Raw genomic sequence first — 27997 nt, 5'->3', positions numbered from 1 at the left:
TCATGACGGGTTCGACCAATCACGGGCGAGGCCATATCCGAATGCGTAGTGGAGCAAAATTAATGTTGTGACATTTTACTCTTTAGATGATTGAAATTTTATTGTGTTAGAGCAGAAATTCCCCTTCAATATAAATTGTTATTGCTCAATCATCTATAACCTAAATAGCTTAAATAGCTGCTTGCTCAAACACATTGGAGCACTCTACATAAATTCAAAATACCAGCAAGCAAATAGCAAAGACTTTATTGAGTTGATTTATCAGCTGATAGTTTATAATGAATAATATAATATATTTAACAATCATTGGGGGGAAACGGATATTTAGGGGGGAGAACCGGGAACTATCTTGACTGATATCGTAGAAGAGGCAGGTTGGTTGTCTTGGCAACATACACACAGCAGCTGACGGCCGCTACACAGCGAGCTCAACTATTCAAAACTTCAAAATATTCTATCACTTTCTGTGGAAATAGAGACCTTCACCAAACCACTGTTCGGTAAAACACCAAGCTGGACTCTGGTCGCGATGTCTGTGCAGAACCACAAGGCTGCAGCCTCGGTGAGAAAGGTAAGTTTCCCCTTAGTTGAGCTAGCGCTTACTAGCTCAACAATAAAGTATTCCAGTAGTTCCAGGAACTGACGAGACAAATGAGAGCAGCACAGTTATGTTATCAATCATTTTTTGACATAATGTTTGGAGGAACTGTTTCTGTTTTTACCACCTTACATCTGTTTTATGTAGCTGGTTATTTTCTGGGTCAAGCACATATCTGTAATGTTGTTTGTATATCAAGTTGAAAAAAAGCAGCAAACTTAATGTTGAGTATGTGTTATTGTGTTGTGTTATTGTGTCCTCCACTATGCGATTGTCACTTTAAGCCATACCGTTTTGGTCTGTTTGTGTTTAAACAGGGCTCAATATTTCCAACCAAAGCTGGCTATAAGAAAAAGGTGAGTTTGTACACTTCCACAAAGTGATAACGCTTATGAGTTTCGATATCTAACCTTCCCATTGCACCTCTGTATATACTGTTAAATATATAATATATGTGTAGAATTGCGGATTGCACTTCTGGTTAGACCCATCTTATTCCGTTGCACTGGCCCGTGCTGTGTAAAGACAATAAAGTGAATCTAATCTATTTGAACACAACAGGGAGATATATGGGAAACACGTGGGCTATTACAACATCATTTTCTTTTTCCATTTTACTGAGAAGACATAAATCTTTTCTGTGTGTGCGTTGCAGGATGAGGAGGAACGCGTGGATAAGGGTGTTGGCTGGGATGATACTCATGGGAAAGGACTTATTAAACCTGCAGATCAACTGGAGCTCACTGAGGCTGTAAGAGAAGATTGGTCTCTAAGACAGCCACATGGGCTGTGTGGAGGATTTGCTGCTTTCTTTGACTTGACTCAATTTTCTAATTATACGTATTTATTATTGTTTTTGGTCATTGTCCTCTGTCAAATTAATCTGGTATGTGTAACCTTTGCTGTTTTCATGATTTCATTAGGAGTTAAAAGAGGAAATCACAAGGATCCTGACTGCCAACAACCCACATGCACCCCAAAATATTGTACGCTACAGCTTCAAGGTAAAGAGGTTACATCCAAGCTTGACTCCAAATCACTGACAGTCGATCACTACAACACTGTCATCGTCTCATATCATAGGTTGTTTAATCAGAGAAACAGTCCTTCTTGTCTCCCTGTCAGTTATTTATTTTCAAATGATGACAGTAGACAATTTCATCTCTCCGTAACTGTAACCATAGAACCCTAACAGGTTCCTCTGCTTGCTAATCCTCTCAGCCCTGATTTTTTGCGTTTCTCAGGAACGCTCCTACAAGCAGGTAGTTGTGGATCAAATGGCTGTTCACTTTGTGTTGGAGGGCAGCCTTGTACATCAAGACTCCGATGAGGCCAGAAGACTGAGGGCCAGAGGGGGTCTCCCAGGAGGTACCCACTGAAACATGTTTGCATACATTTCTCTATGCACAGTAATACTTTTGTTAGATATTCAAGGATAGCATAATTTTTTCCCTCAAGTGTAGTCCTTACTCTGTGCCACAAGATGTCACTTTTAGCATGTGCTAGTGAATTAAAGAACTGACCTGAGTCAGTTTAAGTCATGTGTTTGTTTTCTAAAAAGTTTCAGAGGTTGTAACAGTGGAAACAGGAGCAGAACCTGATGAGGAGGAAACAGAAACTCCGGTAAAATATTTATATCTCAAGTCATTCCTGTGTTATGCAGTATAACATATTCCATTTCAATCAAGGCATGACCAAGACCAGTTGATTGTCTCATAAGATCAGAAAGTCCATGGTGTGGAATGTGTAACAAAAATCCCCTTTGTCGGTTTTTCCTAGGCCACGCCTGTAGAAGATGGAGGGGAAGTTGAGGAAGTTGGAGAAGATGACAGACCAGACAGCGTTGCCTCCAAAACAGACATGAAGCAGCCGAAACTTACCAATCAGATCAACTTCAGTGAGAGGGGCACCCAGACCCTCAATAACCCATTAAGGGTAGGTAGTGCAGCCAGCCATCTGCATAATGGTTAAGATATCTGACCTTTGAAAAGGGAAAAATTCAAGTGTATGAAAAATATCATATTCATGTATGATAATATATTCATAGCCTGGCGCCTCATAAGTTTCCGTGGAGTCATTTTTATGTTCCCTGTAGGAAAGAAGCAGCCAGACTGAACCTCCGCCACGCAGAAACTTCTCTGCCACCGCTAATCAGGTGCTGGATTCCCTGATACTATTCAAAGAGATGCTCAGCGAGAGTTGTTTTCACTCAGTCAACGTATGTGCTCACACTGGAAGACTCTAGTAATAACTTGTGAGCTGTTTGCAGTGGGAGATCTATGACGCCCACATGGAGGAGCTGCAAAAACAAGAAAAAAATAAAGAGAAGCAGAAAGCCACACTACCGAAGACAGATAGTGACAGAAGCAAGAAGAGGCTGCTGTTGATGGAGACTCAGGTATATAGATTGCTCATCAACCTTCCTGCCTAAATTTAAACTGTATGTAATATTTATACTTGATTATATTGTTGCCGCCATACTTACTGCAACACAATAAATGATTAATGACAAATCAAATCATAGTCCTGCATCTTCAAAGCTCACAATACGACCGTTTTATACCCAGGACTTGTGATAATGCTTTACCATCATACTCACATTCTTATCTTAATCTATAATAATAAAGTGATGATGGAATAATTTTACAGTTTATATGCCAGCACTCGTCATGTTTCTTTTACAGAGCGACGACCTCAGCAAAGTGGGAAAAGCATCCAATATCTTTGAAAGAATGATCCATCAAAATACGTTTGATGACATAGCACAAGGTCTGTTCTTAAACCAATCATATCACACAGCATTAAAGTCTTATTTATTATTCAAGTTCTCAGACATTCGTCTTTTCATCTCATCTTTACTGGTCCTCTTAGATTTCAAATACTTTGAAGATGCCTCTGATGAGTTCAGGGATCAGGAGGGAACCCTTCTCCCTTTGTGGAAGTTCCAATATGACAAAGCTAAAACACTGTCTGTCACCGCCCTCTGCTGGTACGTTTCCTAAGTATGATCTTTACTGTTATTGCGGGGACATTGGTTTGGATTTTTGACTTTTACAATAAATTATTGTATTCCTGTTATTTTATATAAACTCTGTTGTTCCAAGAATGGGGAATAACTGAGTCATTGCATCTGCCCTTGATAGGAATAACAACATTCAGGACCTGTTCGCTGTGGGTATGGGATCCTGTAAGTACACAGGATGGTGGAGCTGTAAACATCTCACACAATTTAGATTCTGTTTAATCAAATTAGATATTTCTGTGCCTGTGTTTTGTTTGAATTTATTTCACATTAACATTCTCTCTTTTCTGTGTTACTCCTGACCAGACAACTTCAGCAAGCAGGGTTGTGGCATGGTTGTCTTCTACTCGTTAAAGAACTCATCGTTTCCAGAGTACATCTACCCCACCAAGTCAGGCGTCCTGTGCCTTGACATCCACCAGCAGCATTCCAACCTGGTGGCGGTGGGCTTCTATGACGGCTGTGTGGCCGTCTACGATTTGAAGAACGAGGGACTGGAGCCCGTGCACAAGAGCACAGCTAAGACTGGCAAGCACACTGAACCTGTCTGGCAGGTGAGCGTAGACCAGGGGGCAGAAGCAAGGGGACTTCACAGTGTTGGTCTGAAGCTCTTTTCCAACCTCGAACAATTACTTTATTCTCACATGGTGTAATCACATGTTTAATGTTGGATGTATTTTGAGCCTAACCAAACCTTTTAACACCAAGCAAACAGCAATGCTGGATTATGATTCTCTCCAGTCAAACACAGAACTTCATGCACTGGAGAATGAAGGAAATGACATGTAGATGTAACCTCTTTTCCAGATTATTCTAATCTAATTTTCACACACACCATCATTTTCTCTTGTTTTCTGTGGCTTTATTCATCGCTCTATTGTGTTTCATTCAGGTACGCTGGCAGAACGATGACATGGACAACAACCACAATTTCTTTTCTGTGTCATCTGATGGCCGAGTTGTGTCTTGGACACTTGTTAAGGTTAGTGAAGAAAAGTTTTATTTTTATTTATTTACAGATATTCTCTCTCTGGCTTGTATTTTCATTGTATTTTCATTGGTGGAGTCTAGCTATGTCGGCATTGTGATTTATTTACCTAGGATGAAACATCAGAAGTAATTTTCAACTAACAAGTAAACTTCAAAATACAATAACAGAGAAGCTATCATAAAAAATATCACACACCTCTCCCATGGAGAACAACAATAGAAAGGGGAGATGTGAAGCAGGAAACACACCCTTATAAGGAGGGGTCCCCAAAAAGTGGACGTAGGTGTACAGGACTCTACCAAATGTTCCACATTGACAATGCAGGCCTGTACCTGCCAGGTAATGACTGTGCAAAAGATTTTGTGTAATAATATCATAATAAAATGAAATCAATTTAAATGCACGTTGGGTTCTGTGACACATAATATTGCTCTTTACTTTGCATTGTTACATTTTGTATGTTTGTATGCATATTTGCAGAATGAGCTGATCTACACAGACATTATCAGACTGTCAGTGAATGGTGCTGTATCTGAAGGACCAGAAGATGCACAGCAGCCCATCTTTGGTAAGGCTGCACTCACTCCTCATGTCATGATGTTTACATATATATATATATATGAATGCAACCATTTCAACAATCATTGTTAGTACAACACTTTATATACAGTGTTACCTGATATAAGCAGTACTTATTCTGGTACATAAGGCAGGTGTAATTGAAGTGCTTGATGCCTCTTGTTCCGCAGCTTGCGGTACAGCGTTTGACTTCCACAAACAGATCGACTCTCTCTTCCTAGTTGGCACAGAGGGAGGGAAAATACACAAGGTATGTATCAATTGTTCTACTATGCTGGTTTTGGCACCGTGACAGAGGTCACATCTAAAATTACATAAATGTTGTCGCGGGGACTCACTCGGGCTGTCAAATGTCTAGTGGAGAACTGAGTCACAGCAGGATTACATCAAAAGCTAATAACCTTAATATTAGGCCTTAAAAAGAAATAAATTAAAATATGATTAGGTTTTAAATACGTTTTGGTAGGTCTTAGTTATGTTAACGTTCATTTTAGGCTACTTCAGTCCCTCTAAAAAAAATTTCTTTTAAAGACATTTTTTGACAACTTGCATAATTTGTTATGTCTCTGTGTGTTGTATTTCTTTCTCATTTGTACAGATATTAGCGCACTGTATTAAACAGGACAACTTTGAACTGTTTACTCGGCTTGGCTTTGGGAAAGACTATACCTACTGTCTCTGTCTGTAGTTTGAAAGATAACGTGGCATATTGAGGGTATTCTCTTCTTAGCTAATTATGGGCAAGTGTTAATAATTGTGTGACTCTGGTGCTTAATATCTTGTCTTAATTTTCATTCACTATGGTCTAAAAAAGTCTTAAATATAACTGGTTGAAACCTGCAGAAACTTGTAGATACTTAGCACTGGCTTCAGAGCAAATTATATGATATAAACATGATAATCGTCTAAAGAAAAATATTGAAATGAACTATTATTCATTTGAGTCTATATCAATGAATTAATTCAGAGTAGAGTCAGTACCAATAAACAAAACTTGATGCCACTCTATCAATTGATGTAACATCAAGTGATGCTTATGACAAGTTAGGTATATGAAGGCAGAAAGGAAGACAATGTCTGACTAAATGTATGAATTTAACAACCAAAACACACCAATCTTTGTTCTTCACACCAGTTTTGATCGTACATTTTTCTACCCATAGATCAGGAAGAACGTTTCAGTTAGGTTTGTTTGGATGACTTTGAAAATTCCCCCAAAATGCTTACTCTGCCTGTATTGCCCTTAAATTACATTAGGTTCATCTCTGGCCTCGGCACTTTCCCCCAGTATCTGCCCTGACAAATGAAAGCTCATTTTGTTTGTGGTGCACTTACAGATAACTTGCTGAGCTGACACTCCAGAGGGTACACAAGCTATAACGTTTCCATTAATAGTGAGTTAGAGTGTGATTGTCCATATGTGCACTTGTGTGTGTCTATGTGGTCTGTTGGAAGCCCTTCCGGCTGGACATTAAGCTCTTAATGAGTCTCCTTAAGCAGAGGTTCTCTGTCCATATCAGACAGCTGGTAGTTTATGGATGGACTCCCACCTTATCTTCATGTTCTTGTTACTGGAGGCAGAACGACTAAAAAGTCTAATTTGTTTGCAGTTACTGTGCCCTTATTCTCACTATGTAATAACATGTTTAAACAGTTCAATGACTAATGCACACATCACTAAAATCGCCTAATCTTTTTTAAATTAAACTTTGTGCTTGCTTGAAGTCGATATCGTATGGTCATAAATAGAAAACGATTCAGCAGTGAGGTGACATGAGTTTACATTAATTCTAAGACATGTAAGAGCACACACAAATCCATCAATTTAATCACACGCACAGGCAGGTAATGATATTGTGACAATAAATGATAAGGTCGAATTGTTCTATTTTGTCATTATTATCAACATACAGTAAAAAAAAACATCCATGAAATAAACAATCCAATATTTGTAGTTAATCTGCGAGCTAGAGAGCTTAATCTGTCCATCCCTTATCTAAACCGCCTTTCATTGGAGGGTCGCAGGGGAGCTGGAGCCAATCCAAGCATTGGGTGAGAGGCCGGATACACTGTGGCTAGCGTCCTACAGGACTGACAAACAGTCTGCATGTCTTTGGACTGTGAAAGGAAGACGAAGAACCCACACGATCACGAACGTTCAGACTCCACACAGAAAGGCCTCGGCCGAACCGTGAATCAGTGAGCATGCAGTGCTAACCCACGCCACCATGCTGCCCCAAAAACCATTAAAACCACGAAGCATAAATTAATAACCTTGTTTGATATGGTGCACCATGGCACACAAATAGCATTTAATATTAGACACTGTCCTGAAAATGTCTTTACACATCTTATTTACAGTACCTAATTGTAATCCTCTGTGACAGAATGTGGTTTGACTTTGTACCAAGCACAATACATGATAAAGAAAAAGGCGCACGCATTGGTCATACATACTTCTTTGCAAGCACCTCACCTAGCCAGCGATCATTGCAGACATGCAGACATGCACCCAGTGTGTGTGATGAGAAATGTTCTGTCACATCAAGGTTCAACTGTACAGAAACCCCAGGAGAGGACAGATTGAGAATCTCTCCCCAAGCGGCAGGTCAACTATCAATCTGTCAAAGCTTGGAAATGCAACAGCTGTCCCCAGAAGGCAGGAAGCTGTTTCATACCAGATTATCCAGTATATTTATCCCTGCTGTTTTGGTAAGCATTATTCTGTCAGTGCGAGATAAACTGGGAATTTAAAGGATAATTCAACCTTGCACCAGACCAGAGAGAATTGCATTTGTCTCTTTGGATTAGACAATCAAGGATATTTTATTTATAGCCTCATTCCAAATGTCAGGCCTGGACTGGAATGAGGACTCAGAAGCAGAGAATATCACGTACCAGCACACTTTATTGATTTCAGAACCTCAATGCAGAGGGACAAACAAGAAGGCTATGAAAATCTCACTAACTATATCTATATAATAATATAATACTTGGCAAGCAATAACTGGGGAAAAAGAACTTCCTAATAAATACAAAACATACACTAGAAAAAGAAAAAGCTTTTAAACATAAACCACTCCCGAAGGAGGAAAACCAAACTACTAATAAATGGGGCAAAAGAAAAAGACTCACCTAAACAGGAGGCTCAACAAAATAACTAAATCTCTCTTAACATAAATCGCTCCAAAAGGGAGGAAGAAAAACAGTTTACAAACAACACAAAACAAAGCTAAACTTGAAAACTTTAACAAACAAAAAATCACTCTCAAGGAGGAAACAGAAAACAACTTACGTGGCGTAGCAAGAAACTCTTTGGCAAAAACGACAATGACTGTGGGTAAGGCTTAGGTGCACGAACAAGAACGAAACACTTCGGCACAAGACAAAGGGGAGACGCAGACTATAAGCACATGAGGGTGAAGGGAACAGGTGAAAACAATCAGAGACAATCAGACCGGTGACACATGAGGAAGGGCAAGTGACCTGAAACGAGAGGAGAGTTAGGATTTCAAAATAAAACAGGAAGTTACGAGACAAAAACCCCAAGACAAGACAAACCTCACCGCGGTGTGACAGTACCCCCCCCCCCCTAGGGCCGACTCCTGACGGCCCAGGCTGGTCAGGGTGGTCCCTGTGGAAGTCTGTAATGAGTGTAGAGTCTACAATGTGACGAGACGGAACCCACTGCCTCTCCTCAGGACCATATCCTACCCAGTCCACCAGATACTGTTTACCTCGACCCCTGTTGCGAACCGCCAGCAACTGCTTGACCTTGTATACCGGACCGCCTTCAATCACTTCTGGGGGTGGCGGAGGGGTAGCGGCTGGAACCATCGAACTCTCCTTGACGGGCTTGACCCGGCTCACATGGAAGGTGGGGTGAACACGGAGGGGCTCGGGGCAGGCGAAGGCGAACTGCTGCAGGACCGATGAGCTTGATGATGGGAAACGGGCCCACGAACCGCGGCGCCAGCTTCTTGGAAGGGACTTTAAGGTGTAGATCTCTGGCGGAGAGCCACACTCTCTGTCCTGGCTGGTAGGCGGGGGCGGGTCGTCTCTTGCGGTCCGCAGTTTTCTTCACTCTGTCCCCTTGGCAAATCAATACCTGCGTGGCGTCTGCCCAAATGCGGTGGCAGCGGCGAACCATGGCATGGACGGAGGGCACAGACACCTCCAACTCGTCTGCGAAAACAGGGGGCTGGTAACCAAATGCACTCTTGAATGGTGACATACCTGTGGCCGAGGTGGGCAGTAGGTTGTGGGCATACTCGACCCAGACCAGGTGTTTACTCCATGTCGAGGGATTCTGGGAGACCAGACACCGGAGGCCGGTTTCAAGCTGCTGGTTTAGGCGTTCGGTCTGGCCGTTGGCCTCCGGGTGGTAACCCGAGGTCAGGCTGGCCTTAGCTCCGATGAGCCGGCAGAACTCCCTCCAGAACCGGGAGACGAAATGGGGACCCCGGTCTGAGACAATGTCTTTGGGAAATCCGTGAACCTTAAAAACATTGTTCATCATGATCTCCGCCGTTTCTTTGGCGGAGGGCAGTTTTTGCAGAGCGATGAATCGAACCATCTTGGAAAATCTGTCCACCACTGTGAGGACAGTGGTGTTACCTTGAGAGACCGGAAGCCCCGTGACGAAGTCTACCGAGATGTCGGACCACGGTCTGGAGGGGATGGGAAGTGGCTGCAAAAGACCCATGCGTGACCCGGAGGACGTCTTGTTTCGGGCGCAGACCGAACAAGCCTCTACGTATTCCCGGACCTCCGGTTCCGTGGAGGGCCACCAGAACCTCCGGGAGATAGCGAACATCGTTCTTCGAACTCCCGGATGGCAGGAAAGCAGCGTGGTGTGGGCCCAGTGGATCACCTGTGGGCGCAATTCAACTAGGACAAACAAACGATTATCTGGGCACCCACTAGGTGATGGGACCTCAACATTAGCCTGCTTAACCTCATTTTCTATCTGCCAAGTCAGTGCTCCAACCACACAGGTAAGTGGGAGGATCGTTTCTGGGTCCTTGGCAACAGGTTCGGGGTCGAAGAGACGAGACAGGGCGTCTGGCTTGACGTTCTTGGACCCTGGCCTGTATGAGAGAGAAAAAGAGAATCTGTTAAAAAATAGCGCCCACCTGGCCTGGCGAGAATTGAGTCTTTTGGCTTTCTTGATGTATTCCAGATTTTTATGATCAGTCCAGACAATGAATGGATGTTCAGCACCCTCGAGCCAGTGTCTCCACTCTTCCAGCGCGAGTTTGACCGCCAGCAACTCCCGGTTACCAACGTCGTAGTTCCGCTCCGCCTTGGATAGCCGCCGTGACAGGAAGGCACAAGGATGCACCTTACCATCCTGCTCTGACCGCTGGGAGAGGATGGCCCCGACTCCTTCGTTGGAGGCGTCCACCTCTACCACGAACTGTCGTTGAGGGTCAGGCAGGGTGAGGATGGGAGCCGAGGTAAAGCGGTGCTTGAGGATCCGAAAAGCAGCATCAGCTTCAGGAGACCACTGGAACTGCACCTTTGTGGAGGTAAGAGCATGGAGAGGGGAAGCTATTGCGCTGAAGCCTCTGATGAACCGCCTGTAAAAGTTAGCAAACCCAAGGAACTGCTGAACCTTTTTGCGGCTATCAGGTGTAGGCCACTCGACCACAGTGCTAATTTTGGCCGGGTCCATCTGCACACTTCCAGGGGCTACGATGAAGCCCAGGAAGGAGACAGTGTCGGCATGGAATTCACTTTTTTCTGCTTTGACATATAGTTTATTTTCTAGCAGTCTTTTCAGTACCTGAGTTACATGATCTTGGTGTTTTTTCAGGTCAGAGGAGTAGATAAGTATGTCATCTAAATAAACATACACGAAATGGTCAAGAAAGTCTCTTAACACGTCATTAATCATAGCCTGGAAAACAGCAGGAGCATTTGTGAGACCAAAAGGCATGACTTTATACTCATAGTGTCCACTGGGTGTATTAAAACCAGTCTTCCACTCGTCACCTTCTCTGATCCGCACCAAGTGATAGGCGTTGCGAAGATCCAACTTGGTGAAGATCTTGGCCTGTTGGAGCTGGTCAAACACGGATGACATAAGAGGAAGTGGATAGCGATTCTTTATAGTGATGTCATTGAGTGGGCTGTAGTCAATGCACGGTCTTAGGGAGCCATCCTTCTTCCCCACAAAGAAGAAACCGGCTCCGGCTGATGATGATGAGGGGCGAATCAGACCCGCTTTCAGGGAGGTTTCGATGTACTCCCGCATGGCTGCCCTCTCTGGCCCAGAAATTGCGTACAGGCGGCCTTTGGGAATGGTTGAGCCCGGAATCAGCTCAATGGCACAATCATAGGGTCGGTGAGGAGGAAGTGAGAGGGCTTTAGTTTTGTTAAAAACTTCTTTGAGGTGGTGGTAGCAGGAAGGTACAGAGTTCAGGTCCGGGTAATTGGGATCTGCGGCTGGATTGACAGAGATCAATTTAATGTTCGTAACTTCCTCCTCCCAAACTGAGGGGTTCAAACAGTTGCTCACACAGTCCCCTCCCCAGCCCAGGATCTCTCCTGTTCTCCAGTTTATATGGGGATTGTGACAGAATAACCATGGCTGTCCCAAAATTAGAGTCTGTGACGGTGACTTGAATACAGAGAAACGAATGTTTTCCCGGTGATGGTTAATGCACAGTTTGAGAGGTGCTGTGATATGAATGATAGTAAACAGTTCCTGTCCATTAAGAGCTTTAGCTCTGATGGGCTTAGCTAAAAGTTCTGTGCTAAGGCCCAGTTGTTCTGCTAGTTCCCAGTCCATCAAGCTTTCATCAGCCCCTGAGTCTATGAGCGCCTTGAGTTCAGTGGTGGTGTGGTGCATTACCTGGACTGTCGTGAGAGTGCGTGAGGTGGTGCCTGAAACCTTGAATTCACTCACCACCATGATCCGTTTGGCAGTGCAGGTGGCGACGAGATGACCGGGTTCACCGCAGTAGAAGCATCAGCCCTCCTGCAGACGTTTCTGTCGTTCCCCGGGTGTTAGTCGAGCTCTTCCTAGCTGCATGGGCTCTCCCTCTCCTTCCGGATGGGAATGATGACGATGCTCTGGCGGTGATCGACGGGTGGTTGACCATCCTGGTGCTTGAGTGCGTAGGGGTCTCTCCATCGTTGTGGGTCTCGGAAGACGTTGCTGCCTGAGTTGACGGGTTCTGTTGTCTGTCCGGATTGCGAGTGCGATGAGTGAGTCGAGATCTGTGGGTAGGTCCAAGGGAACCAGAAGGTCTTGGATAGGAGCTGCCAGCCCCTTCAGGAACACGTCGTATAAGGCCGTTGTATTCCAGCCACTCTCCGCCGACAAAGTGCGGAAACGGATAGCGTAATCACAAACGGAGTCGCTGCCCTGTCTCAGCCCGCTCAGCTCCCCAGCTTTCTCCCGGTCGGTCGTTACCGGGTCGAAAGTTTTCTGCAGCGCCGCTTCAAAGTCTGTGAGGGATTGGCAAACTGGCGAATCCCGGGCCCACTCTGCCGAGGCCCATGCCTTGGCTCTTCCGGTAAGGTGGGAAATCATGAAGGCAATCTTGGCTTGGTTAGAAGGAAAAGCATTGGGGTTTAGTTCATAGTGTATGGAGCAGTCTATGAGAAATGTTTTGCATAATCCTAATTCACCAGCGAATCGTGCTGGTGGGGCTAACTTGCATCCCGCTCCAACGGCTGGCACAGTCAGGACGGGAACCACGGGTGTAGCATCCGCTGCTACTGGAGGCTCGGGTGCTGTAATTGTCATCTGCACCAGACAATCGTTCAGGCTCTGAAGTTGTGTCGAGAGAATCCCCATCTGGGATGCCATAGCGGTCTGGAATTCCTCCTGACGGGAGAGCCGGGCTTCTTGGGCTTGCAGGACTGCCGTGAGTTGTGTCATCCCTGCTGAGTCCATACTGGCCGAAGTGTAATGTCAGGCCTGGACTGGAATGAGGACTCAGAAGCAGAGAATATCACGTACCAGCACACTTTATTGATTTCAGAACCTCAATGCAGTGACAAACAAGAAGGCTATGAAAATCTCACTAACTATATCTATATAATAATATAATACTTGGCAAGCAATAACTGGGGAAAAAGAACTTCCTAATAAATACAAAACATACACTAGAAAAAGAAAAAGCTTTTAAACATAAACCACTCCCGAAGGAGGACAAACAAATGGCAAGAGCAAGAAATCAAAAGCGCTCCCGAAGGAGGAAAACCAATGTTGTGCAATAGAAGGGTGACTCGTTGTTGGCTAATTATCAATAATCATGGAATATGATTATTGAAACAATAAAGATTATTTATCTAAAAATAATTAGATTATTAATTGAAGATGATCAGTAATCAAATAACAATAAAACTAATAATGAGTAAATAAGGAAGTTAACAATTAAGAATTATTAAATCACTAATTTGAGAATAATAAAGTTTATCAATTAAGAATAATTAAATACTCAATGAAAAACTTAAGAATAATCAATCAATGAATAACAAACTATTAATGAAAAACAAGTAATTATCAATTAGAAAGTACAAGCTATCAATTAACAATGTTAAGGTTATCAACCAAGAATGAAATAATTAGTCAAAACAATAAAATTATCAATTTAAGAATAATACTATCTATATTAATACTCGAAGAGGGCACCACCCTGGTAAACAGGGACCAACAACCTAGTCTATAAATATCAGTCTCATCTGATAAAGTTAAATTGATAATCTCAATATTTGATATTAAGGATTATATAATTAACAGTGAAGGCTTGAGTTCGAGCACTGGCTATAGTTATCCAACTGTGTTCACAATGTCATGCACAAATAATCACAAGATCCAAATACTTTAAGTATAAAAGAGGATTTATTAAAAAGAAGCTATAAAAGTCAATATTGTTCAAAATGATTCTTCACTTAACACAATCCGCTATACACAATACAGCCACATCACATTCATCACAATATATCACACTGCAATACTTCTGATAAAGCTGTGTTTGTATGTGTATGTGTGTGTGTGAGTGTGTGTGAGTGTGTGTGTGTGTGTGTGTGTGTGTGTGTGTGTGTGTGTGTCTGTGTGTGGGAGAGAGAGAGGAAGAAGGGGGGGTCGATGACTCACGAGTCTTAAGAGGGCCGGCTTAACCCTGGTGGTTGACTACAGAATTGGTGATGTAATCAGCCAGAACTACAACTCAAGATGGCGGAGTCGCCTAAGAGGTTTAGAGTCCTGAATGGAGGCAGGCCTCGATGTGTATTACAGTCGATGGCCGATGGACCATGTGGCTTAGAATCAGACTGATCAAAGATGGCCGACTTGAACCCACGGGAGACAAAGGCCGAGTGAGAACAAAGGGATTCTTTATCTTAGCTTAGCTTTAGCCGAATGGCGTCGAGGGCTTAGAGCCAAGATGGTCAAAGATGGCTGACTTAAACACTCGTGAGACAAGGCTGAGAGAGGAAAAATGGGGTTCTTTGTCTTTGTTTAGCCCTAGAGCCGAACGGCGTCGAGGTGCGTTCAGGGGCCCTGGATATCAGAATGACTATGTATACGGTGACTGTGTGTGTGTGTGTGTGGCGATGTGTATGTCGGCGGATGTGAGCGAACAACAGAGAGAGAGAGAGAGAGAGAGAGAGTAGTAACACAGATCGGAGATGATCTTAAAAACGCCGTCAGAGGCGGTCTCACAGTGAAACCGGCAAACCAGTTACGTGAGAGGTGTCTTTTTAACAGATTCACGACTCAGTGAGGCCGACCTGAAGGGAGCCGAGTCAAACCGGAAGCGCCGGGTCGTCACCGCGCGCTTTTCACAATAAGATCGACACGGCGGTCTTTCTATCAAGTTACATTCAAATAAGACACACTAAGTATAAAACTAAACTATGCCCAGACATATGTCTCTTACTTCGTGTTGCTTCGCGGGGTTTCGTGCATGACCGGGGTAGCGCGAATCCCGGAAGGAGGAAGTGGATGATTTCCTGGCCTCAGGAAGATGATCACGGAGCCGCGGCGGCGGGAAGACGCTGGGCCGAAACGGAGAGGATGCTTTTCGTTCTCCTTGGCAAAGTCTGTGCCCGTCTGCAGGAAGGGACACCCGTGTCCGGATGGTCCGTAGATGGCGGGGGAAATGTCTCTGAGCTCGGCCAGCGAGTGAGGGGATTCTCTGCCGCGCTCTCTTCAAATAAAAGCAACTTAAAAAGAAGCTTGTTCAAATTAAAAGCTTTAAGGAAGATAAGATAAAGTTTTAGAAGTAAAACTTAAGAAAGGTCAAACAGCTGCAAGATGTGTTTCCTTTGTGTCCTCTACACTAAGAACAAAACTGAGATGCTAGCTCTACTGTATTTGGAACCGGAAAGAAAGATTTGAGATGAGTGGGAAGTTAAATAGTATCTGTGAACTGGCTCCCCCCCTCCGGCGGGGCTAAAGGTCTCAGGCCAATAGGGGGGTCAGAGATCAAATCTGAGGCGCGGCTAGAGACACAGCAGGGGTCACTGTAGTTTGGGGAAGCTCAAACTTTTCCCTCCAGAATACTGTTACATGGATCGGAATGTCACACAAGGCCTCAGTTCTGGGGCCTTTGTTCCGGTTAGGCCCCAACACCAAACTACTAATAAATGGGGCAAAAGAAAAAGGCTCACCTAAACAGGAGGCTCAACAAACTAACTAAATCTCTCTTAACATAAATCGCTCCAAAAGGGAGGAAGAAAAACAGTTTATAAACAACACAAAACAAAGCTAAACTGGAAAACTTTAAAAAACAAAAAATCACTCTCAAGGAGGAAACAGAAAACAACTTACGTGGCGTAGCAAGAAACTCTTTGGCAAAAACGACAATGACTGTGGCTAAGGCTTAGGTGCACGAACAAGAACGAAACACTTCGGCACAAGACAAAGGGGAGACGCAGACTATAAGCACATGAGGGTGAAGGGAACAGGTGGAAACAATCAGAGACAATCAGACCGGTGACACATGAGGAAGGGCAAGTGACCTGAAACGAGAGGAGAGTTAGGATTTCAAAATAAAACAGGAAGTTACGAGACAAAAACCCCAAGACAAGACAAACCTCACCGCGGTGTGACACCAAATAGCAATGTCAAAGAAGAAATTGTCCATCGGATCTCAATGAAAATAACTAAAAATGATAGTTAACTTGAGTTTTTTCCTTTCACTAGTCATGAAGAGGGAGTGCTAGTTAACTTGGGAAAACATTTGCCTGAAGTCTTTCTTCTGAGGCTCTGGGGGGATCTTTGTCAAGGCTCCTGTGTTTTCTCAGCTCATGTAACAATTTGGGGACATGATGATGGTTTCCTAGTTGGAAGTGTAGGATACATGTGTTTGAAGCTTGAGACGTAGAGTGGACTAAAATTCAGACTATGCTTTCAGCTCCAGAAAGTCCCCTAGTGTTATGGAAGTATCACTGGCATACTCAGTGTCCCTGTGAACAAATATCCTCCCCAACAAAAATAAGCCATTTCCTTTATTGGCAGAATTAAAAGGTGCCAAGAATGGAGCTTTAAGTCAGAAGAAGACCTGCGAATACTTCTTCATTTTGTCTTGCAACATTTTTATCCTCAAACAAGACCTGAGTCGACCACTTCAGCTTCAGTTTGTCTCTGATTTCCACAAATTGCTACTATTTTAACACTGAGAAAAAATACCGGTTGAAATAACAGGTGTTTTTTTGTCCCTCTTTTGAAGTGAGTAGTGAGATTGGGGTATGATATCTTTTGAAGGTGGTGGTTATATGTTATGCACTATAATAAGAGCAGCTCACCATGGAAACTTTAACGTTTCCCTGCAGGATTGCAATAAATCTTTCATTATGTTAAGACTCTGTTTGAGATGTTTCCTTTGATGAGATGTTTTAAGTTTTCTGTCAAAAAATGGAAACTTTTATTATTTGAGAAAATTTTACAACAGAAATCTGGTGCAGCAAGTAAAAAATATACACGTATCTGTACTTCTATTGTCATTTATATTATGGTAAAAGTATGGAGTTCCACTTCTAATACAATCAGTTGTTGACAGTGTCATGATTTTTCCCAGACTCTGAACTTTTGAGAGGGTTAGGGTTGTGAGAGTTGTGAGAATTATGTAACGTTTTTACTCCTTCGACTTTCATGATCACCTACACCTGCACCGAATGTGTCTCCTCATTGACTCCCTTCCTTTAGTATTTCTGTTTCCCTCCTGTGTTTGACAGTTCTTGTAGTTTACCTCCTACGTGTATGACTTTCATCTTAGACTTTTTGCCTTTTAGCCTGTTGTTTTGGATACTTCTGCTTTGGTGGACACATTCCTGTGCACCAAACGATTGTTATAAGGAATGTTTTTTTTTAGTCTTGCCCTGCATCTGCATTTGTGTCCTCTCTTGTCTCTACCGCTGTGACACAGTCATTTAACTCCCAGCAAGAAAGGAATGCATCCAGAAACTAAACTCAGATGATTGAGAGAAAACCTGTGGCTACATCATCCACTCTCGTCCAAATCAAGCCTTTGCCTCTCCTCCCCAGTGCTCAAAGACTTACTCCAGCCAGTTCCTGGAGACCTACGATGCCCACAGCATGGGAGTGGACGCTGTGAGATGGAACCACTTCCACCCGAAGGTTTTCATCTCGTGCAGTTCAGACTGGACCGTCAAGATCTGGGACCACACCATCAAGTAAGTAAACCAAGTGAATGCTTGATGTGACTGTAGATATAAGATTTTCATTCTGATAAATAAATTTTGATTTTGTTTCTATTCTATTGTATCTAGGTCTAAGTAAACTCCATCTACAGTGTTATCTTCTGATTTATCTCATTATCAAATTACTTTTCCATTTCTGTGTCGCTTTTCTTGCAATGCATTATTTCCGTTTCTTGTATCACTACACACAAACACTTATTGCCACTGCAGCAGCTTGAGTTCCCTTTATGACACTGCTGGCTTAAAGGCGCCGCGTCACATTAAACACAGCTGCCATGAGTTGGCTGATGGGAAGCTTTCGAGGGCTTATATATTTGGCTGGAGCGCGTCTGAAGAGGAGGGTGACGTCTCCGGGGAAAAGCTGGAAATACTCAGTGTCACAGTCTCTCTTTGAACCTCCTCAGTGATGGGTTTAAAAAAAGCAGCTAAAGACATTAGTTGGACTTGACATATGGCAGTATACTCCCTGGGCTGAGAGTGAGAGTCAAAATATTTAGTCATTTAAAATGTAAATACATACGTTGGCTGGTATTTGCCAATTGGCTAGTATTCAGTTGTCATTTAATTGTGATGGACTGTTTATCAATGTTTAGGAACATAAAGTGGTTAGTCACAGAATAGCAGCTGCAGTTTTGCAGTTTTATTTATATTTTCATGCTCTGTTTCCGTGATGACACGGTATAAGAAAGCATTATTCCGGTAATCTTTCCATCATATTACAGTATATTAGTCTTTATTGCATTCTTGTACTCAGCATGGACCCATCATCATTTCCCTGCTTTATTTGACTAACCCGTAGAACCTCCCACTTCTTGTCAGCACTGGCAGCTCGACTGAATAATGACAGTAATCATCCTCCCATTATGAGAAACCCGGGTTTTCAAGAATGATCCATAACACCCCCACAAGCTTTATTATTTCCAGGGGGGGGGGCGGACTGGATTGAGCAACTTTTCACAAACTCTTTACCGTACTGTTAAGAAGTGACAAAGCTTGGCACAGAGAACTGCTCCTTCTGTTTGACGGATGAGGCTCATATTTTCTGTCAGATGACGTCAGCCAGCCCAGAATAAACTGAAGGGTTTGTGATAATAAAAAAGTGAGTTGCAAAAAGTCTATCAATCAAACCAAAAGGTCAGCGCCACAAATCTGAGCCTCGACCCAGTGACAAACTGTAACACAATTTATGAATCCTACCACTGAGGTGTCATTCTACCGTTAAAAAACCCTCTCTGGGCCAGATTTATAAGCCTTTTGTGTTTTATTTGAGACACATTCTACACTCACCCGAGTGCATGTTATTCATCAAACAGACACACCAGCATGGAGGAAGTATTTTTTTCTGTCATCTGAGGCACGTCTCGCACAGACTCGTTCAGGGAAGCAGGTGCAAATTACGGGAAGAGTTATGGTTGTGTTGACATTACAGTTTGTTTACTGTGGTTCATTAGATTCGGAGTGCGTTTTGCATAAAAAAATACTTGAACTTGTATTCTTTGCTTAAGGAATCATGTGGTGGTTAAAATAAGAAAATCCTAATCATAAGTTTCAGTTTAAAAGCACACGGCAAAAATGTATATAGTGGAGCTGCGTGGAAACAGTTACACACACAGTACATCTCCAGCCCAAACAGACAGGGAGTGTGAGGCTGTTTGTTTTTGTGTGGTTCTATTTAAAATTCATTTAGCTGGTAAAGCTGTGGTGAATGTGTTCTTGAAAACAGATTTCAATACAACTACGTTTTTGATTTGTACTTGGTAAATATATTCAAACACTGAGCTCTGAGTCATGATTCTGCCCCCTTGTTGGGATTATTATATACTTTCTGTTTGGAGCTTTTGATGAGACTATGTATGTTGGATCTTTATCATCTTAATCATTTTTATCTTTATATCCTAATTTATTTGAAGCTCTTACCTGCTTTACTTCCTCTCTTTATCCTGTTTCCCGTTCGTATGTGTTTCACCTGTTTTCAATTATCCCAGCCTCCCTTGTGTATGTAGTCTCCGTGCTCCCAGTTCGTCTGCTTAGTCCAGTTCTTACTTGATGTCTCCTGTATGTTTATGACCTGAGTTCTGTTTTTTGGATCTCTTTTCTTTAACATGCCTATTAAGTAGCCTGTTAATCTTTTGATTCGTTTTTACCACTACCGTCTGCATTTAGAAGCAGCTATAGATAAGAAACCGTAAACGTGACACTGCCTCACTTGCTGAATGTTTGAAGAGGGTATTCTTAGGTGGTGGTTGTGTAATTAGTTTCTTACTTTGTCAATGAAACACCTACTTTCCAAAAATATTGTTTTCATGTATGTATTTAAGTGTATTCCCCCTTACCTTTTGAAAGGCACAGTTTGCCTTACTCTTTCTCTTTCACAGTCCCTCCCGTATTTTAAAGACATGTATGTGTCGGGTTCCAGTTCTTTGAAATTTAGTTAAGCTTCATATTGATTTCAGTGGTGTTTCACAAGTTGATAACATGAGGAACCAGTGTGTGGGGGCCTTGTGTTTGATCACCATACGTTTCCTCTGCCGGGCTCTGCAGCAACAGTCTCTGGACTCTTTAAAACTGACTACTATTGTTGATTTGCCACCACTGGAAACTAGAAGGAAGAGAATAATGCACAGACCCTAGAAATACAGTGTGCTGTTTTGTATTAAAAAAGTCATAATGATTTTTCTCTAATCTTAATCTGATCACTATCTGACTCCGTTTCTGTGTGATTTTTCCAGCACTCCGATGTTCACCTTTGACCTGAATGCACCTGTTGGAGATGTTTCCTGGTCTCCATATTCCTCCACTGTATTTGCTGCTGTAACAACAGATGGCAAAGTAAGTGTCCTTTTACACTTGTTCAGACCTTCAGAATACTTCAGCATCATTTATGGTTAGATTTATCTGATTTATTTAAAAATGTTTTGCATCTATAGTTGAAGAAACCAGAGGATCACTTGTATTACATTAATGGCCTCCTTACTTTTTCTGATACTTGGACTTGAACTTATTTTATTGTCTAGTTTGGCAGTCGTAACTGAGAAATAAAAAACGTCTTTAAATAGCTCGAAACTGAAGTCTTGAAAACAGCACTTGCCCTGTTTTACTTGTGGTACTTTCCAGCATGAAATATTACAAATTGTGGACATTTAACTAGCTCTGGCTAACACGACACTACTGGAAATTCACTTATTTTATTACTTAACAGTGGCAGCACAAACTGCTTATATAATACTGTTTAACTAGTATACTTTAAAGATGTGGTGTGAGATCGGTACATAGATTTGCGTACTCGGCAATACCTAGACAATGCTTTTGGCAGTCAAATTTCTTAGATCCTGAGGATTTTTTCATGGCTACAGGTATTAGCTGATTATGCAGCCAGTCTAAGACCATGTTTCAGAGCTATATGAGGCTCTGGATGCTTTGTGTGTAACCTATGATTATCACCACCACACTTTGACACTTACCTGACAGATTAGAATCCCCCCCAGCTGCGACATCCTGCACTTGCCACCCACTTCAATATTATCTTTTCAATATAGTTTCAGACCCAGCTGACTTAACCCTTACTATCTTCTCAGATTAGCCTCAGGCCACAGCGGTTGATTCCAGTCAATAGTAATTTCACTGGATGCCATGTTGCTCATCTCCACATGTTTTCGTAATATTGCTGCAGACTGTCTTCATCTATTTGTCTTTGTACCAGCCGGTGCCACGCTATTAAAGTCCAGAGTGTTGTGTCTGACACATTTCCTTTCCTGCGTGTGTGTGCGTGCATGTCTGGGTTCTCTCCAATGCCAAGATTCAGTCAGCACAGGCATGATGTATAGAGTAACGCTCCATAAAGTACATAACAACCAGACATGGAAGTGAGATTTGCCAACAACAACAAAGAAAAGCAAATAGTAAACAAGTTGCAATTAAATAACTGGCATCACATATGGTGGATTTTTGAACCCAGAATAATTGTTAAAATCTTCCGCCAAAAAATAAAACAAGTAAGCCAAATGAAATGACTTTGCTAGAAAGCGTATGAAGTCTCATGAGTATTGTGATTTATTCTCCGAAAGTGGATCAAAAGCAGTTTTTAGAAGCTATTTAAAAAACCTCATCAAAAGCTCATCAGTGGGTTTGCATTTGTACAAGCAGCAGGGAGGACAAGAATATTAAACTGGAATCAATCAAGGTCAATGTAGCTGGTACATGTATTTTCTGTCAGGGTGCTGAATTCTAAACTGAAATACATGATTCAAATTTTAAGGCTGTGCTCGGCTGAAATTTGTACTGGTGTTGTGCACATGTGCCAAATATTGAGATGGTGTGAAATTTCACCTTTAAACCTGACATGGTCAAGCACAATTAACAGGAACCACTAAATAACTATATTTCTGTGAGCCCAAAGGCAGTGTCGACCTTGCCTTGATATTAGATCACTGTCAGATTTTGGAAGAACAACAGAATATTGTCAGGTGTCCCACAGTCACTGGTGCGGTCACGCTGCATGATGTTCATCAGCATCTGATTGAACGACTCAGAGTGATTTGTATGTGTGTGTGTGCTCCTTGATGTGTTTTACTGATACTGTCGATGGAAACCTGCAAGATGTCACGAACACAATCATTGTGTGCCAGTACATGTGTTCGTAAAGATAATGACTTTCTTGGCAGGCTAAGGTGTAAGAATGACACAGACTTGTGCAGCGCAAACAAATATCTCTGTGTACCCTCTGTCCTCGCCTCTCGCTCTGAGCCGACTGTTGTCGAGATTAGATTGTGTCGGGATTGAATCATGACACATGATGCATTTCCCCCATTGATTAGACTCGTACTACCTACCATTTAAATGTTTACACTTAAACATCAAAATAAAGCAATAAAACGGTCTTAATAATTTTAATTAATTTTATTTATTTATTTCAATACATTATGTTAGAAGATATAAGTTTGAGAAGCCACTTAAGCATAATAAAATATTGTATGCTCCATGTTTAAGATTACTAGATGTTGTTATATGTCTTATGTATTAGGAATTAAAACTCTTTTGTTCATCGCTGCTGTGATGGAGGTTACAGAAAGTTGTACCCTGGTAGAATATATTTTTAGTTGAGTTTGGTTGCGAGGGATGAATGTGATGCTCTGTGTGGTGCAGCTACACAGAGACGGTGTGAATCTGAGTGGCCTGGGCACAGTCTGGTAAAAGTAGTGGGCTCATTTTCTTCTCAACGGATTGTCTGAATGCCTGAAAGAGTAAGATCTGTGATCTGGCTCCTTCTGGGTAAAGAAGCCTCTCACTATGTATTTGAACTTCTAACGTGCATACACATACAGGCAGACCTGCACACTCTTTGAATGACTTCCTTGCACCAGATGGTTGGACTTGCATCCCTGCAGAGGCTTGTTCTCCTCATCAAATAAAAGAACACATATCTGGTGAGATATGAAAAGGCGGTGTAACAACAGATTAAGCCTTTACTTACTCACTTGCACCATCAGTAAAACGGTGTATCAGATTGGGATTTCGAGTTAAATGAGAAACATCTTTTTTTCAGTTATACTTAAGTGTTTTGCCAAATCAGCACCACATTATCCGAAGTATCAGGACTTTGTGCAAGAAACTTTCTATTCTGAAGGAAGAACCACAGGGACTGGAGGAAATTGCCTCTTTTATGGTGGAGGAAAAGACTGATAGTGCTCCACTGTAATCTGTGAGCTGTTTGTTTTGTGGTTTCTCCATAGACAATGAGATTGATTAAGATTTTAGATCCAGAAAGAGTGGAACTCAAGCGAGCATGTGATATTGTGACTTTTCTATCATTTAATTATGACTTAATTCTTGTAAATTCATGACTTTCTTATCAATTATGACATCTTTCCGCTAATTTTACAACTGTTCTCGTCATCAAATGATGAAATTGATAATCAAGATTTGGGATGCAGGAGTGGAAATCTGACGAGCACTTCTCCCTGCTGTGTATAATATTATGAATTTATTCTCCATATAGTTTTTCTTCAATGGCTTTAGAAGTACTCCATTGTGGTTGTGCCATACTGCTGAGCTGTCAATCCATTCAATGTTAATGAACAAACGCATTTTGAAATAAAAGTCAAGACAACTGTTTTTGTGTTTTTTCAGGGTCATGTTTTCGACCTCAGCATCAACAAATATGAGGCCATCTGTCGGCAGTCAGTTGTTGCCAAAAAGACCAAGTTGACGCACCTGGAATTTAACCCCGTCTATCCCATCATCACCGTGGGCGACGACCGAGGATACGTCACCAGCTTCAAACTCTCGCCGAACCTCCGCAAGACACCCAAGGTCAGAGTCTCGCTGAGTTTCTAGAATTTCAAACATTTAGAGTAATTTACTCCAAAGCTACACTCACATTAAGCCTGTCCCAGTGGTAAGAGGAGTTGAGATAAACTTTCCTTCCTAAATGCAGCTGCTTTACAATTCCATGTCTCCTGCTGCTTTATCTCTATAATTGGGCCTTTCTGGCACATACAAACGGAGCTTGTCCACATTACAAATTAACGACCACACTACCAACCCTTTCATTACTATGGAGAAGTGTGTGTGTGTTAATCTATTAGGTTCTTTCACCGTATATATTCCATCTTATCTGTTAACAATCTGAATGCGTGTTTGTCCTCTTGCATTATTCATGGCTGCCACATCAACGAAAGCACATCAGGTGATTCAATCTTTGCAAAGTCTTGACCTAGACCTTATTTTGCTGAATTACAATTCAACGAAGCCTCTGGTCCATTCACACTGATGAGTCATTGAAGGCTGCGTTGCCACTGATGACCATGATTAATGAGCAGTGGGGTAATCACGGCGGCTCCACTAAACATAGGAGGAAACTAAATGGCACACTGAGTCACAACACTTTAATCAGGACATACAGTCACTGCTGCCTCGCTGGTTTTCTTTTTGTGTTGTTCATGTTCGTGCATGTAAACTACGAGTGATTCTACTGACTGGAGTAATAAGTCTTTAGTTTCACTACATGTAGCTACATTATGCATTGAGTTTCATCAACTGGGTGCAGGAAGGAACAGCTTTACTGCCACACTCAACTCATACACACAATGTCACACAATTTATGAGTATATTGTTCAACACATACCTACACAGCACTACATCATTAGTGACCCCCGACTTGACTTTAAGTGTCCTATTGGGAAATTATTGCACAGCTCAGCAGCAATGAAAGTGCTCATAGCATTTTAGAACCCAGTCTGGAAACTGTGCATTACACACAAACACCCACAGCAAATATTATAAATAATATGTCTTAGAAGCTCAAAAAGACACTTTAACTCCTTAATGTACCCAAAAATAGCAGAGTAGTAGCACAGTGGCAAAGTAATCCAGACTTCAACAAAACAGTGTGTTGGACTCGCCTGTTTAAAAGGCTTTCGATGAGTCAGCACGGGCTTTCTTAACTCTCTTGCTCAAACAATCCACTTGACCTCTCTTGGACTCCAGTGTTCCTCAAATGGATTTTAATTAGTTATTAAGATTCAGTGTATACACTGCAGCGTATACACTGCCAAAAATATGTCCTGAAGTCCACTGGGTGCTGGGCTCTGTGCTATATTGAGCAGGTATTTCCCATTTGTAAGCATCAGGGCTACAAATACTAATGAGGTAATGTTATGTGACTGTGCTGTTATTCTTTGCTGTGTGGGACCAAGTTCTCTGCTCACAGGACCTGTGTTTTTAACTGTTTGAGGTTTGGAGAAGAGGTATCATAAATTTATCAAATTTATTTTATTAGATTTTATTTATTTCCACTTTGTGGTTGAATGTGTCACGATCATAGACAATATATAAAAAATGGACAACATGACTGTTCCCCCCCCCCCATTCGCTACCACGCAGACTCAGGCTCCAAATGAGCAAAATGACAGCGTTCATATTCAGGATACTGGATAGTGGGAGGAATTGAAGACACGTCATTTATCTTTATATACAGTCTATGGTCACAATGAACATAAAAGTATACACAGTCTGTTTTAGGCAAACACAACACATCTCATCTTTTCGGTGGCCTCTTTCTTTTTCACCCACAAATACAAACTAACACTTGCAATATAAAAGCAGCAATATGCAATATTTAGTGATGCTCCATTTATCAGTGTTGCCCCCTACATAACTACTATCCCAGCATCTCCACTTGATTTATCCAAGCATTTAAATGAGTATTTTTGAACACTGCTGGTAAATGAGCAGACACACATATGTGCCGATAGCACAGGTGGGGTATGGGATGCAATTTCTGTGATAAGCAAACCAGCTACAGGGAAAACAGGGGATTTGAAAGAAAAAACAAATGAGCACAGGTTATGAAGTGCTTGTTTGTGCTCAGTCAGCCTTTCTCTCCACTGGGGAGGAGACTTTATTTTTCATTAAGCCATTCATCATTGCAGGGATATTGTGTTGCACCTAGATTTGAAGCTGATTTGTTTAGGGAGTGCAGCCGTCTGTCCGGGTCATCTCCTTCACTGCATCCATTTCAAACTTCAACATAGCTTCACCAAAACCAATCTCACATTTCAAAGGTGTTCACAGAGTCACCCCCAATTGTTCAACTGTGACTATTACACAGTATCTCTCTACCACTTCCATAACCTACTAATACTATATCTTCATCATATACATTATGATACTTGGATGCAGGGGCGTTTCTAGGATTGAAAGAAAGGGGGGGCTTAGCCCCTAAGGATGCTGAATATTCGCGTGCACAGCGCGCGCCAATTTTTTTTTGGCTCATTTGGGGCTGCGGATATCCATTGTTTCAGACAGTTCATAGATTGGTTCAATCAGAAAGAGTGTGATTTTTCTCTGTATCTTTGCTTGCATTCATTCAGTATAAAATAACAGAAGTTATCTGTCACCTCTGCTAAAGAATCTTCTAATATCCATCTGGTCAATGAATTGGATGATATACCGGTACAATAGCGTTATGAGGGACACTATGACATTTAGTTTTCACTAGCATTAACTGATTATAAACAAAAACATTCTATAGGCACTGATATTATTGTTTTAAGATACTAGAGATAGATATTAATGCAAAGAATAGAGAGCTGTCGATAGTTATTTCTTACATTTCAAATTTGCTCGTTCACACTCTTGCTCACTGGAGACATTTTCTAACAAAATAGCTAGCTAGCTAGCTTAGTGTTAACATAGCTCATTACAATATTCCCTTTCATTTGCCTCAAGTAAACCTAAATTTAAGCAGGTAACAATCGTTAACAACTACAGATAGCCACATTCTGTAACCACCTGTACTTACAATTTCACTCTGTGCATCATTTACTATGAGCTAAACTCCTTGGCTGTAATCCTGCTGTCTTGATGAGAGACGTTACTTGGCAGAGTGAGAAAGCCAGCGCAGCAGCAATGCAGACTACCCAAGGTCCTAGTGCCCTGTCTTTTATTGTTAAGTATGATAAGAGGCTGTTGGATTGTAATTTTAAGTTGGAGAAAACATACAAAGCAGAAACGCACTCACATATGTAGCATGTTAGAGTTATAAATAACTTGTCCATGTGTAAAGCAATAGTTTAATTTAGTTTTTAAATCCCAAAAATTATTTGGGGGGGCTGAAGAACATTTTAGGGGGGCTTCAGCCCCCCTAAAACAGGCCTAACGACGCCCCTGCTTGGATGTCTCAGTGAATAATGAATTGATCTGATATTTGTGAGTTTATGCAATTTGGTGCAGATCCAAATAAAATGTTGGATCTAATGAATTTCAGTGTGGTGTCACAAGGAGACTATTTGGCGTTGGTGATGGTATGAACTGTACTTAGTGCCATTCTACTTGCATATATTATAATAGAGTAGTAATGCACCACTTTGCTCCTGCACTTAAAATCTGTGATTGAGTTTGATTGTTCGGTTAACTGTGTATGGGTGGGTGGTCTAAGTATTTCTTATATCATAGGGACCTGAGTCTGTGTACATCTGAGTCACATTATGGTAATAATATAATGTGTGTTTGCAGGCTAAGAAGGGTCAGGAGGTTCCTAAAGGTCCAGAGGTGGAAGTAGCCAAACTGGAGAAGCTGCTCAGTCTGCTGCGGGAACAAGAGGAGAGCCCAGTTTGATGCTTCT

The 27997-nt window shown here is 42.0% G+C and overlaps 1 protein-coding gene across 1 annotated transcript; it reads left to right on the top strand.

Moving 5' to 3' along the window:
* Positions 1 to 2: 2 nt before the first annotated feature.
* On the top strand, positions 3 to 27990 carry dnai1.2 (dynein, axonemal, intermediate chain 1, paralog 2). Its single transcript, XM_061069264.1, has 20 exons — positions 3 to 25; positions 366 to 424; positions 1243 to 1349; positions 1522 to 1602; positions 1843 to 1966; positions 2166 to 2221; positions 2378 to 2533; positions 2694 to 2753; positions 2868 to 2996; positions 3283 to 3367; positions 3470 to 3587; positions 3742 to 3785; positions 3927 to 4174; positions 4513 to 4602; positions 5092 to 5179; positions 5361 to 5440; positions 17699 to 17847; positions 20604 to 20703; positions 24001 to 24183; positions 27889 to 27990. Exons 1-20 carry the CDS (start codon positions 3 to 5, stop codon positions 27988 to 27990), a joined length of 2082 nt encoding a protein of 693 aa, XP_060925247.1.
* The last annotated feature ends 7 nt before the right edge of the window (positions 27991 to 27997 follow it).

This window comes from Limanda limanda, chromosome 4 (assembly GCF_963576545.1).
Source record: "Limanda limanda chromosome 4, fLimLim1.1, whole genome shotgun sequence".
Taxonomy (NCBI): domain Eukaryota; kingdom Metazoa; phylum Chordata; class Actinopteri; order Pleuronectiformes; family Pleuronectidae; genus Limanda; species Limanda limanda.
Note: the sequence above shows the minus strand (reverse complement) of the source record. Positions and strands in the feature narration are given on the sequence as shown.

Bases quoted from the DNA above. Each gene is read 5' to 3' on its own strand.
- dnai1.2 (XM_061069264.1), top strand. From the start codon at position 3: ATGACGGGTTCGACCAATCACGG. The intron at 1,603-1,842 runs GTAAAGAGGTTA...TGCGTTTCTCAG, and splicing joins TTGTACGCTACAGCTTCAAG to GAACGCTCCTACAAGCAGGT. The intron at 3,588-3,741 runs GTACGTTTCCTA...TGCCCTTGATAG, and splicing joins TCTGTCACCGCCCTCTGCTG to GAATAACAACATTCAGGACC.